This window comes from Dunckerocampus dactyliophorus, chromosome 12 (assembly GCF_027744805.1).
Source record: "Dunckerocampus dactyliophorus isolate RoL2022-P2 chromosome 12, RoL_Ddac_1.1, whole genome shotgun sequence".
NCBI lineage: Eukaryota > Metazoa > Chordata > Actinopteri > Syngnathiformes > Syngnathidae > Dunckerocampus > Dunckerocampus dactyliophorus.
Genome location: NC_072830.1, coordinates 21,535,511 through 21,551,937, shown reverse-complemented (window position 1 = coordinate 21,551,937; position 16,427 = coordinate 21,535,511). Strand labels below are relative to the sequence as shown.

The 16,427-nt window shown below is 40.1% G+C and overlaps 1 protein-coding gene across 9 annotated transcripts in view; it reads left to right on the top strand.

The window, feature by feature from the left end:
• pitpnm3 (PITPNM family member 3) overlaps window positions 1–16,427 on the top strand; it is a 114,379-nt gene that overhangs the window by 11,837 nt on the left and 86,115 nt on the right. For all 9 annotated transcript variants that reach the window (XR_008573071.1, XR_008573070.1, XR_008573069.1 and 6 more), the window contains one exon: window positions 11,610–11,705. Coding sequence is in view for 1 of the 9 variants with exons in the window: in XM_054793325.1 (XP_054649300.1) it covers window positions 11,610–11,705 (96 nt within the window). In the remaining 8 variants the exon portion in view is untranslated. The remainder of the gene's footprint in view (window positions 1–11,609; window positions 11,706–16,427) is intronic.

Below are 16,427 nucleotides of genomic sequence, written 5' to 3'. Positions count from 1 at the left end.
TGGCTGTCCATAGCTGGAGTGCAGATGGATGGCATCCAGTATGATAGCGTCCAGAACTTGGACTGATTTAACATTTTGGAGGGCAGCTTCATCTTCTCTCTGCCTCTCATTGACAGTAGCGATTGATTGGAACTGTGCTGAAATGAGTTTTTATTAAATTGGAGGGCAAGCTATTAATAGCTGGCTCACACAGGAGAAATGTCGCTATTGTGTTGAGCTTTTGTCTGCTATGGAATGAACACAGCCAGACTTTATCATCCAGTCAGGGCCAACCATCCTGTGGCATCTTGTATGTTGGAATTAGGTACAGAGGCACTTTTCATTTCCTCTTCTTTTGTCATACACTGAAGAAGCATTATTGCATTTCCTCTTTTAGCTTGTAGATATGACTCTTAGATGTTTTGTGCTGTGTCTTGGAGATTTGCATCTCTGCAGAGGCCTACTGTCCTTCCTCTTTGCAGCTGTGCCGTGCCATTTGACCCAGTAGCTCCTCAGGGTGCCGTTAGTTTGTAAAAGTTTTTTGAATGTTAAACGGCGCTAATTGCAAAATAAAGTGAGTGATGCTCGTGTTGCAACCAACCATCTGGATAGGAGAGGATGAGAGAAGGACGTGCGGTGAGAAGAAATTCCTCAAGATGCTAAATGATGAAAATCAGATGCGATCTCTGATGAAGAGGAAGTCCTTGGCTGAAATAGTCCTAAATAGGATCCTCCTGTGGGAGTCCTTGAATAATAAGGATAAACATTCCCACATGCCCGCACTGGAAGGAAAAATATAATCCTACCAGAATAACGTCAGAGGATTCTCAGGATATAGTTGGAAATTTTGAAAAATCTATAATTTATTATAATAAGTTGTAGTTGTAAAGTTCACAAGTACTTGTGTGATTTCTTGGTTTCACATTAAGATCCAATCCCTGAAGGTCTGAAGAACATACATGATGGACTGAACTGATTCATGTCACGACAACTAATCCAAGTCGTCTTTTTAAGAAACAGCCAGCAGCACAGCAATTGTGTTAAAAGCTCGAAATAGAAAATGTATTTTTCAACTGATACGCCGCTGTTCTTCAGTACATATCTCCACAGGTGTTTCTTTCTGAGACATGGGTCCAATTGAAAGGACAAATCTTGCCGACATCTCATGAGACCAGTGGTGCCTATCTGCGAAAGCTGCAAAATGAATATGACTGCATGTCATACATACACACTTTATACCCGCTGGGTCCACCGGAGGTTAAGCAAATAGTTACCCAATTTAAATCGTGGAGAAAAAAAACCTCTCAGGGATTTATTTCTCACTGATTGCCTACTGCTCTGCTGATTGCATACAGCTGTAGAGTCCACGGTCAGATGTTGGATCCTTGTTGGAGCTGTGAGTTGTTGGGCTATGTCTTTTGCATTATAGTTTGTTTGCAGAAGCTAGAAATAACCATTTAGAAATCGGCAAAATTAAAAGGATTTTGACCTGCTTCAATAAATAAAATATACTTGTATTGCCGATCATCTGCATCTAATATAAGGGACTTTCATTTATGTGAATCTTTGGATATTCGGAACTGCCGCCATCGTGAAGGTCTGTGTGGATATAGCACAATGAGTTGAGACTGAATCGACTTTGCCCCTGCTGGTTGCAACCATGTTTGGAAATGTCAACTTAAAGCACGAACTACGAGGCTAGTTAAGTAGTTTGCTATTGGCTAACGTCAGGCGTTCTCAGAATATTTTGAGGGAAAAAAAAATTCCGTACAGTGTTCCCTCGCTACATCGCGGTTCACCTTTCGCTGATTCGCTCTTTCGCAGATTTTTTAAAGTGCAATTTTGCAGTTTTTGTTAACGCGCATTGTGTTCCTTGTGATGTGTTCCGTTGCATGTTTCTGTTATTGTGTTTATTACTGCGACCAGTAGAGGGTGTTGTATACTCATGTGAGAGTTGAAGACGTGTCCGGTTCGTCTCAGTAAATGTAGAGCCACAACAGTCCTGCGTTCTGATTGGCTGTAGACCATTGTCAATCAATATCCTTTGCGCAGGACTGCCTGTTTCCTGTTGCTCGTGATCGATCATACATGCTGAATGAAGGCAGAAGTTACGCGGCTGTAGGCCGCCTGGAATACTGTAAATTAATCTTCAGTTCATGGAAGACGACAAAGAGGAATATGTTTTAAGAAAGATACAAAAACGCTACAGCCTAACGGCTCCAGGACAAGTCACAATCAGAGGGAGTGAAATATGCACGATTCACTTCATTTCTTGTGTCCAATCTTGTGAGTTGGTCAATTCATATGAAATTTAACTTTGAGAATGTTTTATCAAGAGAGAAATGTGATCAAATGTCAACGCCTGTCCGGGAAAAGTGTATAAAGTGTATTGTGAAGGGTTTTACAGCCTTAAAGCATATATAATAATTGTACAAAAATATAGTTGTAAGTACCTAGACATGGATAGGAATTAAACTAAAAAGGACACCACAGGTACTGCTGAATATTGATTTGATTACATGCGTTTCCATCCCCTGCCTGTTTATTGATTTGACTTCTAACCTGTTTGGAAAATTAACCTTTCAGTGAATGACAGTGAATCTCATTCTCCATTATACCATTTGTCATAGACTTTTATTGCTTTTTTGTTTAAATATTACAACCATCTTCCTGTACTTTATCTTTGTTTAGCTGTATAAGTTCTGTCAGTGATTGTCAATGGGTGATTTGGCCCGGCTCTCACTTTAAAGACAGATTCAAGTTGTAGATGAGTCTGAAAGCGTGCATTAACTGCAAGATGGTGAAGTCTAAATATTACCCAGTCTATTTAAAATGTATTCTGGACTGAATAAGCGGAATATTAAATGTTGTGCCTTTATTTATTTTGTACTTATTTAATTGTATTCATGTAGGTGTCATGTTTTTCCTCAGTTTTGCTCGTTGCAGAGATATAAGTGAAATGCCTAAATTTGTGGCCTTATTTATTTATTTATTTTTAAGGTACTCATTTTATGTTCACTGCAGAAATATATGTAAAATATCAAATTTGTGACTTTATTTATTTTCTATAGTCTTTTTGCTTGCAGTTGACATGTTCCTTCTTGGTTTATGTTCAATGCAGCGATATGTCTATAAACGTGAAATGTCTAAGTTTTACAACAAAGTAAAAAAAGAGCTTTAAAAGAGAAGGATAGGGACATGCACTTCCTATACAAATAAATATAAGACCACAGATAGGTTTCAGTTTGCAAGTGAAGTGAAATATTCTCTTCTTTTTCTTGTTATTCTCTTTATGATTAATCTGTATAAACACTGATTAGAACGCAAGATTTTAAAGTAAAAAAAAAACTTCTAAGGAGTCAGCGCCTCACCTACCATGAACCTGACCAACAAGCTCCTACATGAATACAAAATATAGATGGATGAACAAGTCAATTTCCATAAGTTGTACATTTTGTATTCAAACGACAAGCTGTTCCGAATAAATTTGAGCTGCTTGAATGAATTACAAATGTACTTTGTTGGGGGTTTTTTGGAGTTGATGTTGAACACTGAACAGGTCAGGATTTTTCTTCAGTACTTGAGCCTCTCGTTCTTCTGTATTTGCATTTTTTTTTAAAAACATGTAATTTGACCTGAAAATTTCACATTCAGCGTTATGGAGAATGGCGTCACGATCCGTGTAAGGCTTTTAAATTCTGGTGGACCAGAACACAGACACCTGTCATGCTTTATTAGCATATGCATCAGCTCTAATGTTAATGTGCAGCCCGCACTGCTGAATGAATGTTTCGTGGTTGGAGAGGCTGTTGGTGCGACTTGGCAGCATTGTTTCTGTCAGTCTACCCCCATGGCAGCTGTAGCTACAGATGTAGTGTACCACTGCCAGTGTGTGACTGTGGAGTGACTAATTAATGGGTTCTCAGTGTGAAGCGCTTCAAATGTCTAGAAAGGCGCAATATAAATCCAATCAATTATTATTATTATTAATATTCATAGCAGTGTGCAGCGATACGCACTTTTGGTGTACATCTGGATAATAATCATTTATTAGTCAATAATACTATAAATGAATTTAATGACAATAAGCAATTAGGTCGCCAATTAACCTAACATGTATGTTTTTGGAATGTGGGAGGATACCGGAGTACGGGGGAGAACATGCAAACTCCACACAGAGATGCCCAGCGCAGATTCGAACCCAGATCTTCCCAATCTCCAACATGCTAACCACTCGGCCACCGTGCGTCTGAGTACCATTCTAGTTCCTTTCATATTTACAAATGAAAATAATGGTGTGCATCATTCCATAGCAAAGTAATTGTGTGATAAATGAATGGCTTAATACTCCTAATGTGTCTCTTTGCAAAGCACGTTCCATGCTTTTATTCCTTCTTGTTTTTTGGATTTACAATTTGCTTGAATTCTGCAGTCACATGCACTGAATCAGCCTTTCCATCAGTTGGACTTTGCTATTTTTAATCCTGTACAAATAATGACTTCTAATGAGTTCTACATGTACATTACAAGACAAGCTCTCTTGTCACGGTCTGATTCTTTCTCACGGTTGCCCTCCTCTGTCCATAAGCAGGCCAGCCTGCAGTGATGTTGACATTCTCTCCCTGGGAAACAAAATAGTGACACTGATGCGCGGCAGCGTCACCTTTTCTTGCCTCGCAGGAAGTTGGAAATTGCGGTCCGATGCTTGCACTCTGCCGACTACTTGTGAAGTCTGTGCTCGTCACTACACACAGTATTTATGGAGACAAGGGTGGAATGTAAATGTCCTCCAGGAAAGAGCAGCAGCAGATGTATATTCCAATAGCTAGAGGGGGAAATCACATCAGCACTGGCGGTTTTTGATATGGGCCACATGGGCAATTACCCAGGGCAGCATTCTCTCGGGGGCGCCGCAAGGATGATGAAGAAAAAAAATCGTATTTTTTTTGTGTTCATCGGGTCGGGATATGTGTGTCAGATAGGCGCCTTCTACAGGCGGGATATCGGCACAAATTTCACTCTTAAAAGTGCATAATACTGAATATACTGTAGGCTCAAACATGTGAATGAATGAATGTTAGTTAACAAACGTGCGAGTTGTGAGTCAGTGTGAGTTGAATCTCGACCGCTCGTTGAGTTGTCGGTCACATGGGACGATGATTAAGTGTTAAGAGAAAGTCAAAGCCATCGGGTGCACAATTAAGAAAAAAGTGGAACAAGAGAGACGAGGGGAAACCTGCCGAAGACAAAGGTATGAAGCTATGCCATCACTTATGTAGACCAGTGTCAGGCGGTGCATTTGGTACCTGGGCTTGACCAGCTAGAATTTTTCACTGAGGGCCAGCATTGTTAAAAAGAATAATGATAATAATAATATATATTCCAATACGGTGCCATTTACCCTGGATTCAAACCACGGTCCCCTGTGACAAGTACCGACATTGTTAGCCACTACACCAATTAACCGCTTAAAGAAACAAACCTAGGTAGTATATGGAAGCTCCTTATTGGCCGAAGTGCAGCATTAATAGTTCCTGCTTGTAGCTGAACCATACAAGCTCACTGCTTTTGTGTTATCTACTTGTCTTTGTGTATTCACGTCAGGGCTGTCCAGGTTTCTGGTTACATTATGTCTTTTTGCTCTACTTTTCCACTTTTGCTGACTTTTTTGTTTATTTTATTTCTGCAAAAAGCCGGCGCCACACTTTGGACCCCCATGCGTGTTTCGCCAGGAAGGCGAGGTGTTGCTAGGGAACGGAATGTCCAAGTTCTGTCTTCTTGTGTCCGTAGCTGGTCAGGGGTTGGATTTCATTGTGGAGGTTTTTTTTTTTTTTTTTTACAGCTTTCAGACCTGCACTGCACGGCGGTACGTAGGTGAAGATGCACTCCCACGTGCTAGCACAGCGGATACTTGGCCTTTATTAGTTGCCTGTATTTAATTAATATATAATTAAATAAAGCATGACACAAGAAACATTTGTCTTTTACATTGAATGTTCACACCTACACACTAAATATAGCAACCATGTCGCTAAATTATTGTGTATTGCGGTATTACTAGTAGTTATTTGTGTTTTCAAAGAATCACATGTATATTAGGGATGCACAGTTTTTTTTCAACGTTTTAGATCTATTCTTTTTTAAATTTGGATGTAACTGTAGTTTGTGCACACCTGGAAGTAAGAACGACTCAAACAAAGTTGGATTTGACAAACTAACTGTAGATTTGTCCTGATCAAATATCATGACATCACTACAATTCACAAAACATAAAAAAATAAAATAGGACAAACCGTGGCTCCAAGGGTTAACCCTCGGGTCGTCTCTGACAAACTGTTTGCATTTTACAAACGCTGCGATGATAGGAACAAGTCCAGGCTGCGGGCGTATTAGCAATGCTGGCGTTTCAGGCGGCTGACAATGTTTGATGTGCTGAAGCTCCAAATGTTCGCAGACCATCTGGAGCATGGGGCGAAATCCCTTCCTCTGAAACAGCGAGAAGCCCCGCACGATCGATGCCACGTTTGCTGCGCTCCGGGGAGGTTATGAGAGGCTGTTTGCAGCGCGTCACAGAAAAGGAACACCTGATTTGGTCATGCTAACCCACCTACAGCACCGTACGAGTTGTTTTTTTTAAAATCGATTATCGGAGCTAATAATAATTTAATATTAATTGGATTTATCGGTATGACATCATAATTCCTTTAAATGCACCTGAATTATTCAAAGTAATGTCCTTATTTGTGTGAACGTGTGATGTTCCACCACTACAGATGCTTCTCGCAGAAATGCGTTAAGAAAAACCAGGTGGTCACACAAGCCAGAACTGCCACTGGGGAGATCAGCACCATGTTGTGTGTGGCTGAAGCCACACACAAGCAATTTAATGCTCGCGCTGCATGTGCATCAGTGAGTAGACGTGCGCATCTACACTGTGGACTTCTACGATGCAGGCATCATCCTGTGTTCTAGTACACTGCAGGTGATTGGAACCTGTTGTAAGTATCAGCTGCTAGAACCATGCATGCTGTCAACACACTGATGGATTCATTACCAATGTATTCTTGCTTGCGTGGAACTGGAAGCATCCCAGTGTGAGATCGTCATTGCCATTGTACTTTAATGTGCAACGCTTATGAGCTATACAATTCATGATTCATAACCAAGACGTTCAAATCGTTGTTTACTCTTAGCGGCGCTCATGAAGTCAAATGACCTTGAAGGTGTTCGCGTCTGAATTCAGACTTCGGGGAGTAATTAAGATGCTAAAATCAGTTCAAACTGTAAGATTGACTCTGATTACATTCAAAATGAGTGAAACACCAGTGTCACATGTTGTTAAAGTTAAGGGGGACTGTTTAAAACATTAGCATTCAATTAAGGATCTGATCAATTAAGGATCTGATCTACTAAAAATTTGCGTGTATAAAAACATGTGCAAACTTGAGCTGATCTCCTAATAGGGTGCAATGAAGATTGCGCCTGTCAAACGAGCAAAATATCACATGCAATCTGTTTTTGTCTTCATGGATATGCAGAATATACGCAGGTTATCAGACCACACAAAATACCGGGAGAAGGAGATGCAAATGTAATCATTTTGCACCCGCAATGTTATTTATCAAAGCTGAAAGCTGTTTTCGGTTTGTGCTTTTCTGTCTTAAAAGTTTAAGCATTGCACACATGTGGCGGAAGCCATCGTGGAGAGGAGGCGGCATGCAATGATGGACAACGGAGAGAGATAATCTTCCGTGCGCTTGTCAACATATTTGGACTGTCAGAAATAAAAACAGTAGAGACATATTGTCTATCCAGCAATGCCATTTTTCTAGTGATGGAAATTTCTCGGCTCTTTTTAGTGAGCCGAGCAAAAACAACCGGCTCGCTAAAAAGAACCAGCTCTTTCGGCTCCTGAATTGCTCCTCAGATTTTTTGTTGTTGTCTTAAATTAATTTATTACCAAATGATGTTTATTGTGTAAAATGAGTTACTAATGTAAAAATGACATATGTTTATTATTAGTATTATTAATTATTATTATATGTTATGTTTATTATTGAAATTGATTTATTTAAACCTCAATGAACAGCTACAAAAGATATTATAATGTTATATTGTAAACAAAATATAAAAACATCTGAAAAGTCAAAGTAGGTCAAATCTCTTCATGCAAATTTCTCACCAACAAATCGTCTCTAAGAGTGCCACAGCGTATGTTTAACCCCGCCCCTCCCCCTGCTCAGTGTGGCCACAGAGACGCTGCCACCCATCTTGGCCAATGACATTCGCCTTTAACAGGTAAGAAATGGTGAGGAGAAAACTAATCGGCTCCCAACTGGCTCCCAACGACACGAGCCGCTCCCGTCGTTCATTTAGTGCCGATTCGTTCCCGAACCGATACATCACTACATTTTTCAGCTATTGGAAGGGATGATTTGGAGCTAGTCACAAAATACAAGAGCTGTGACATATCCCCCTATGGAAAAACTCCCTGTAACAATGCATTTCCTTGCATCTGGACCAATCCAGCACAGCATCTAGCGCTGGTGTAATAATGAGCTGTGCGTCCTTGGATTTCACCTGGATATGCAGCTATGTAAGTAATGTGTAAGTAGATCACGCTATATAACTGCATTTTCAACATGGTCAAATAAATACTGTATAACCCATTTAACGTAAATGTCGTTTAAGGCGATATACACAACATGGTATAGTGTAACATATGTATATGAAATGACAAAATACGCTAATATAGCGTTATTATGATGATGCAATGTCTCTGCTGGAGTTCACCAGTTTGTTTATTTGCATCATCAATCAAGACCTCCAACTCCATGGCTTCAGACCTCATGTTTTCTTCACAGCCACTCTGCTCTCCCAAACTCTCCATGGCGACCACAGTACCACACGCAAAACCCTCATTTAAATAGGGCTGTCCGCACCATTTTTGCCATTTTTGCACCTGGTAAACTGTGCAAACAATCATAGTATAGATCACTCGCAACACCCCCACTAATAACAGTACATGCAATTTTTTTGGTTTGCTCATGCAATTTAGTGCTCGTTATTTTGGGGTCTTAGTACACCAGGCAACAAAGTCTTTTATGGTTTACATTTTGACATTTTGTGGTGGATAACTTTTTTTTTGGTACATTTGTATGAAAGCTAAGAATGTGAAAATCTTCTTTAAAACCTTTCCTGTGCAGTTAAGGAAGGTTTTTCCGTTTTCAATTAGGGGTGTCCGATATCGTCTTTTTTTGCCGATAACCGATATGCCTGTTAAGAACGGCGCCAATGCAGAGACCGGATCCGTAAAACAAACATATTTATGAAACAAAAGGGTGTCCTCACAGAAGTGAAAGTACAAACAAGTAGAGAAAAATGTCCAAACCACAAGAGTGCAACGCCACACAAGAATATAACCACAAATCACGACTAACAAAAATTAGCAGCAGGGAAAAATGGGCAAGAGGCAAAAACACAAAACACTGCTGAAACACCCAAGCAGGAAAAACTAACATTATCTAGTTTGAGAAGGATGAGGGGCAATCTGGCGAAGATTGAGTCCTGCTGCTGTGCTTAAGAAGGCCAGATGAGTGATCAGGCACAGGTGTGAACGAGGGAACTCCGCCTTCTGCAGGAAATTGGTGTACAGCAACAACATGGCAGACAGGCGGCAGCAGAGCGACAACACAGAACATAACAATGACTTTCCTTTTGTGATATCAACCGATACCGATATGTGTAACATCACATATATTTTCTTGAGCAAAATTGTTGAAAAGTAACAATACTAGTACAATTGTTTTGTTGGCTACTCCACCCATCTCTGAGTAGATAATTAATCCATTACATATTTTATATAAGAATGCATTTGTGTTTGTTGGGCCTTGATTTATGTTATTTTTGGAAAGATTTAATTTATTTGTAGTTCAACGGGTATTGTTTAAAATACATGAATTTGCTGATTATTATTTTGATTGAGAACTTCCATGTTCTTATTTTATATTCGTATTTTATTGCAATAAAACTACTATGTATATATACTGTGTATGGTTTTTCGGCACTACTTTGTGCTCTATAGCTGATGTAATATGAACGGATCAATAAAGTTCTTATCTTAGCCATCTGAGAAGATCAAATACATTGTTTTTGGTGCCTAACTGTTTCCCAAGTATATTAGTGTGTGTGTGAATGTATAAACGAGAGACATTAACTTAAATGTCTTTGTGGAAAGGTGCTTTATGAAAGTAAGTACATTTATCTGTATTCACTTACAGCGCAGCCTTGCCACATCCAATATGGCGGCAACGTTGACATAAGGCTCAGCACTCTATGCGGTGTCTACGTAAATGACAACAGCACTTCCTGTTTCCCAGTGTGCTTTCCTGGACTGTTGTTGTAAATGGCTGCTAAGTTACATGTTTGGAGCTCACATGCACATATTGGTTATGCAGCATTATTCATTGGTGGTGTCTTGTCTGTTGTTATTAACCTATTATGTTGCTGTTGCTTTTTAGCTTTTTCTTTCAAGACACCTTGAGTAAGAATGATATGTGGAATGATAAGGCCCCCTGTGGTTTCTAGGGAGCTTTAAAGTTCATTTTGAACTCTGCTGGTACTCTGCTTGCTAAATAAACAGGCTTGTGAGCAGCACAGGGTTAACTACATCATTCAACAATGTTGGAATTTTGTGACGTTGGTGCTTGAAGCTCTATATCGGCTTTCATCGTAGGGAAAAAAAACAATACCGATGTTGGCCGATATTACATTTTTATGCCAATATCGGGCCGATGTCATCGGACATCCCTAATTTAAATTATTTCGCAGATTTAGTTAGTTTCGAGGTCAAGTGAAAGGCTCACCGGTCTTTCTGGTTACCTGATAACCTTAGATGTTCCATTGTATTACGGTGGTTATCACCTACGTATGTAACGGATGGCAGCCTGTTGGTAAACCTCACTCCCTCTGCCTTGAGAGCTGTGCTGAACACACGGTCGACAGTCCGGGCTTTTGGCCGTGTGGTCAGCGCTCTCGTCTCCCATTGAGAAGGTCCTGTGTTCGAGCCCCGGTGCGGGCAGTGTGAAGCAGGGCGGGTTAAACCTACACCAAGAAAACTTTCATGTTTTCATTACATTTTATTTGGTAAATGATTTAAGTTGACTTTTATTTCTCAAACTTTGTAACTTAAGAAATGCTTGTTTCATTAAATTATACTCACTACTACTTGATGGAAGAAACATTGTAGGGAGTGTGTACCTACTCTATGACGTTTGGTGCTGATCTACAGTACATTGATTGTTTAGGCTTGGTGGAGTGCCCGTCTACAGTAGTAACCATTTGCTGTGGTTGCATTTGTCAGTAGGTACATGAAAGTCGATATTGCTAACATTCGAAATAATTAAAAATCCTCCCTTGCCGATAGCGCCAACGAAAGAACAATCTGGGTCATCTCACCTGCTGTGGCACTAAAAAGGCTATGCCAACACTCACCTGAGGGCAGCCACGTTTCGCTTTTCATTCCCAATATGCTGACAATGAGGAGCACAAAGGCCAGAATCAAAAGTTTAGCAGCCACTCCCATCCAACATAATGATAATGCATATTTGTCTTCTTTTTGTGACCCTTAGGTTCTTCACGAAAGCACAGCGCCACCCATTGGTGTCTGCAGAATATTGCACAAGAATCTGTTGACAGCTCAGATGAAGAGTTTTTTGATGCCAGAGGTTGGTGTTGCATGCATTTTGCCTTCTGTTTTGTTCTAAAACGTGCATTAAGTCAATAGTTCTCAACCGGTCACAACAACCGTTATTGAAGTTATTTCAGTGGCATAAATCTTTCTGACATAATACACATAATTAGGTACAAAATGCATTCAGAACACATTATTAAGTAAAGGCAAATGAACTGCGTTCAGAAATAAAAGTAATAGAAATTATATATCGTGCCTTAAACGAGTTGGCAGTAAACATAATATTGACTAATAGAGCACAAAGGAAAATAGGATCCCTGTAGAAAGCCAACTCTTCCAGGATCCAACTTTGGATAAATAATTACTGTAAAAAGAGAAAAAAAACCCTATGTGGGAAGTCAGTGATTGCAGGTCCCTGTGGACGCTTGTTGACGGCTTTGCCAATAAAACAAAACAAAGCTAACAACGTTAGTGGCATGGCGAGTAATTAAGCCCACTGCACTGCTGAGATGGAGGATTTGTTCATCCAATAATTAACAAGCGCTTGAGCCAGCTGGAAGGCGACAGCTTACCCAGTGGAGATAGTTATGGTCGCCACGTGCACCAGCAACTCGATTGATGGAGCTAATGGAAGATATCCGGATATTAGTTATTGGAATCCTGGATTGTAAGATATATGATGCAGCAGCTTGTCGGACATTTGTGATTTTGACTGAGGAATCGATTGGAGTGATTAAATGAGTGTGGGTGGGAATGAAAGATTAAATGCAATTAAAATGTCTTTCAAACCTCTTCATTCTCCTTAAAGCACAACACTGGCACACTAACTAATGCAACGCGTGCACGTCAAGTCATTTCATGCGAAGGTCATGTCCGCTTTTATGTGAGACTGCGTCAAATGGGAAATAAATGGCTCAGTTTGCGTGGTTCAGTCACAGCTACGTTCAGCACGTTTATGTAGTTCCCTGTTTTGACAATAGATATCATGCATAACCAATACAAGATATGGATCGTATGAAGATGAGAAAAGTCTCCAGTGTATGAATGCCAGTGGCTTTAGTGCTTATATTGACTTTAATAACCTTAATCCCTTAATTAGTGATATGTCGATTTAGTCAACCTTGACCATTTTGAAGATTTTGTGCAGTTTATTGTTCATCAATTGAAGTAACTGGCAAAACAGATTGCACTACTTGGCCGCAACCAGCAGAGGCACTGTTGATTCAGCCAACACTATATAACGCATGGGTGTCCAACTATTAGGGCCGCATACTGAAACATCAAAACATGCGGTGTGGGGGGGGGGCACTAATATTTTAGATATTTCTTTCAAATTTAGTAAAATGGTTAATGAAAATGTATATTTGAATGAAAGTGACAGATGAACGGATGGAAACTGAAGCACGGTGTAGCCTTTAGCCTGGTCGTCGGGCTAGCGCTAGATGCTAGCAGGCTAGAGAAGGTACATATATATATATATTAAGGTATTAAAGTATACATATATTACCTCGCTGCTGGTTTTGAGGCCGGCTTGACTGTGGAAACTAGTGTTCTGTAGCCAAATAAACTTCCGCATCGAGCACAGAACAATGGTGTGTTCAAAGACCGCCGAACAAAGTACGAAATCTCAAAGTGTGATGAAAAAACATTCAAAAATATCACTGAAGCATGAAGACATAAACATGTAAAAATTGCGGGCTTTCAAACAGTTGTACATGTATGTTGTATATTTTACCTGTATCATGAATAGTCTATATCTTGAATATTTGTTTTCTGCGCAAAAAACTGCAAATTTTTGAAAAAAAACAAAATATTTGTGGACACATTATCAGGGAATTTGAAGGGCCCTGAATGCTGAAGGTGTGAGGATCCACTGTAGCACAGATACCGTCCACATGTTAAACAAGATACCTGATAAAGAGCTCCTGTATAGCGAGGACAGTTCCATTAGCATTTACAGAAAAAGTGCAACACATACAAATCTGATTACAGTATGTGTTGGCCTTCGCGTGACACACCATGTACAAGAGTGTGTGATTTAGCGCTGCAGGAAGAGTGAAGGCGATAAAACATACACACATTATCGTATCCCCCTATCAGCAACATGACACCCACCGCAAGTGCAGTTTGAGCAATGTCTGACTCTGCTGCATGACAAACTGTGATAAGGAGGAATGTTTGATTATTTTGCTTGGAGGGTGCGCACTGAATTGCCTGAATGGTTGCCAGACCAATATGGTGGAACGTCTTCGTCCCCGAGTGCGTACATTTCTGAATTTGACCAAAATATGGGGATAACTACGCCTCCAAAGTCGCACAAAATGTCACTGCCATTATGCAAAACTAGACTTGAGTTCAGCGAGCATGGTTGGAGTCATTCTGTTTAATTCTGAGCATGTTGCTTTTCATTTGTGTGGCTTTTTTTGCAACACGTATTCCTTAAGAGAAGACAAATGCGAGAACAGGACAAGAAGGATATACACAAGAAAATAAGCAAAATAATAATAATGGTTTGCTTTGAGTTCATTTTGAACGTGCATACATGGTTACATCAGAATTAGGGCAGTCAAAAAGAACGCGTTAATGGCGGGAACTAATTTATTTAATTAATTGCGTTTGATTTTTTTGTGTAATTAACGCATGCAGACCAGCGCATGCATGACTCTCTGCTATGACGGCAGACGGAGGCGCAGTGGAGCTTTCCCACATAGTCACACAGACTGACGCTCTTATAACTTCATTCCGACCTGAACACATCAACAGCAGTACAATTCCAACACCATATACTGTATGTATCTCCAACTCTCACAAGTCCGTTCATCCTGGGAACGACATTTGAAACTTTTTATTATTAAGGGAGAGAAAAAAAATGGAAACCTACATGACCCTGTGTGAAAAAGTGATTTCCCCCATTTAAAACATAACTTAACTGAGATTAATTTAGATCCATCAGTGTTGAAAAGGTTATAAGGCCATTTCTAAAGCTTTGGGACTCCAGCGAACCACAGTGAGAGCCATTATCCACAAATGGCTGAAACATGGAACAGTGGTGAACCTTCCCAGGAGTGGCTGGCCAACCAAAATTACCCCAGGACTGCAGCGACGACTCATTCAAGAGGTCACAAAAGACCCCACAAACCCCATCCAAAGAACTGCAGGCCTCACTTGCCTCAGTTAAGGTCAGTGTTCATGACTCCGCCATAAGAAAGACACTGGGCAAAAACGGCCTGCATGGCAGAGTTCCAAGACAAAAACCACTGCTGAAACAAAAAGAAGGCTTAAGGCTTGTCTCAATTTTGCCAGAAAACATCTTGATGATCCCCAAGACCTTTGGGAAAATACTCTGTGGTCTGACGAGACAAAAGTTGAACTTTTTGGAAGGTGTGTGTCCCATTACATCTGTCATAAAAGTATTGTCGCATTTGAGAAAAAGAACATCATACCAGCAGTACAATATGGTGGTAGTAGTGTGATGGTCTGGGGCTGTTTCGCTGCTTCAGAACCTGGAAGACTTGCTGTGATAAATGGAACCATGAATTCTCCTGTCTACCAAAATTTCTGAAAGAGAATGCCCGTCTATCTGTTCGTGACCTCAAGCTGAAACCAACTTGGGTTCTGCAGCAGGACAATGATCCAAAACACACCAGCAAGTCCACCTCTGAATGGCTGAAGGAAAACAAAATGAAGACTTTGGAGTGGCCTCATCAAAGTCCTCAACTGAATCTAATTGAGATGCGGTGGCGTGACCTTAAAAAGGCGCTTCATGTTGGAAAACTCTCCAATTTGGCTGAATTACAACAATTCTGCAAAGATAAGTGGGCCAAAATTCCTCCAGAGTGCCGTAAGACACTCACTGCAAGTTATCGCAAACGCTTGATTGCAGAGACGAAACAGCCTGCATTTATTAATTAATACATTTTTGAAAACCACGAAGAAGACCAGTTAAAAAATTGCAAGAATTTACATTTCCCACTGTTAAGGGGTTTCTAGGTAGAGCTTCAGAATACAAAAAGAAGAAATGAGTGAGAGAGAAAAATGAAATAAGCAGTTTATTGCAAACAAGCATTAAACAGAAATAGGCTGTAAGACAGCTGCCTGTCTTGCTGCGTCTAACCCCAGCAGCAATGGCGCGCTGTGAGAAGCCTTGCTTATGCAGCTCAACAATCTGACCGCCTTCAAAGCTTTGCCTTCGCCATCAAGAGATCATAACAGTGTGAATACCTGACAGAAAAGGACGTTAATTCAGATTTCGGCTTTGAAAGGCTGTGGTCTTAAACTTTCCATCAGCTGATGAACAGCCTATTTCACTTGTTTGCAGTAAATTGCTTACTCTGATTATTTTGCTTTTTGAAGCTCTACATAGAACCTCCTTAAGATCCAACAGTGCAAAATGTCAATTTTTGCCATTTTTCAACGGGTGTTAAAATTTGGATCAGGAGTGTATCGTACTTTGTTGTTTTTATGTTAATATTAAAGTGGTTAATGTATTTTTACACTTGTATGTCAGCTAAGAATGGTCAAATGTGACTGACAAAGAGATAGTAGTCATAATTTTGTTCATTCATGTGTCGTCCTCTTTAGATTAAAAAATCTCCCTTGCTTTTTCTTTGCTAACATAATCAGCACAGCTGGAATAAGTGCCTACAGAATAGCAAGAATAGAATAAAAAGTAGTACAAGACTAATAAATGGAGAGATTGCATGGCCGAGTCTTTTATTTGTGTGGTTATGATGAACGCCTCATCCATTCTGTTCCA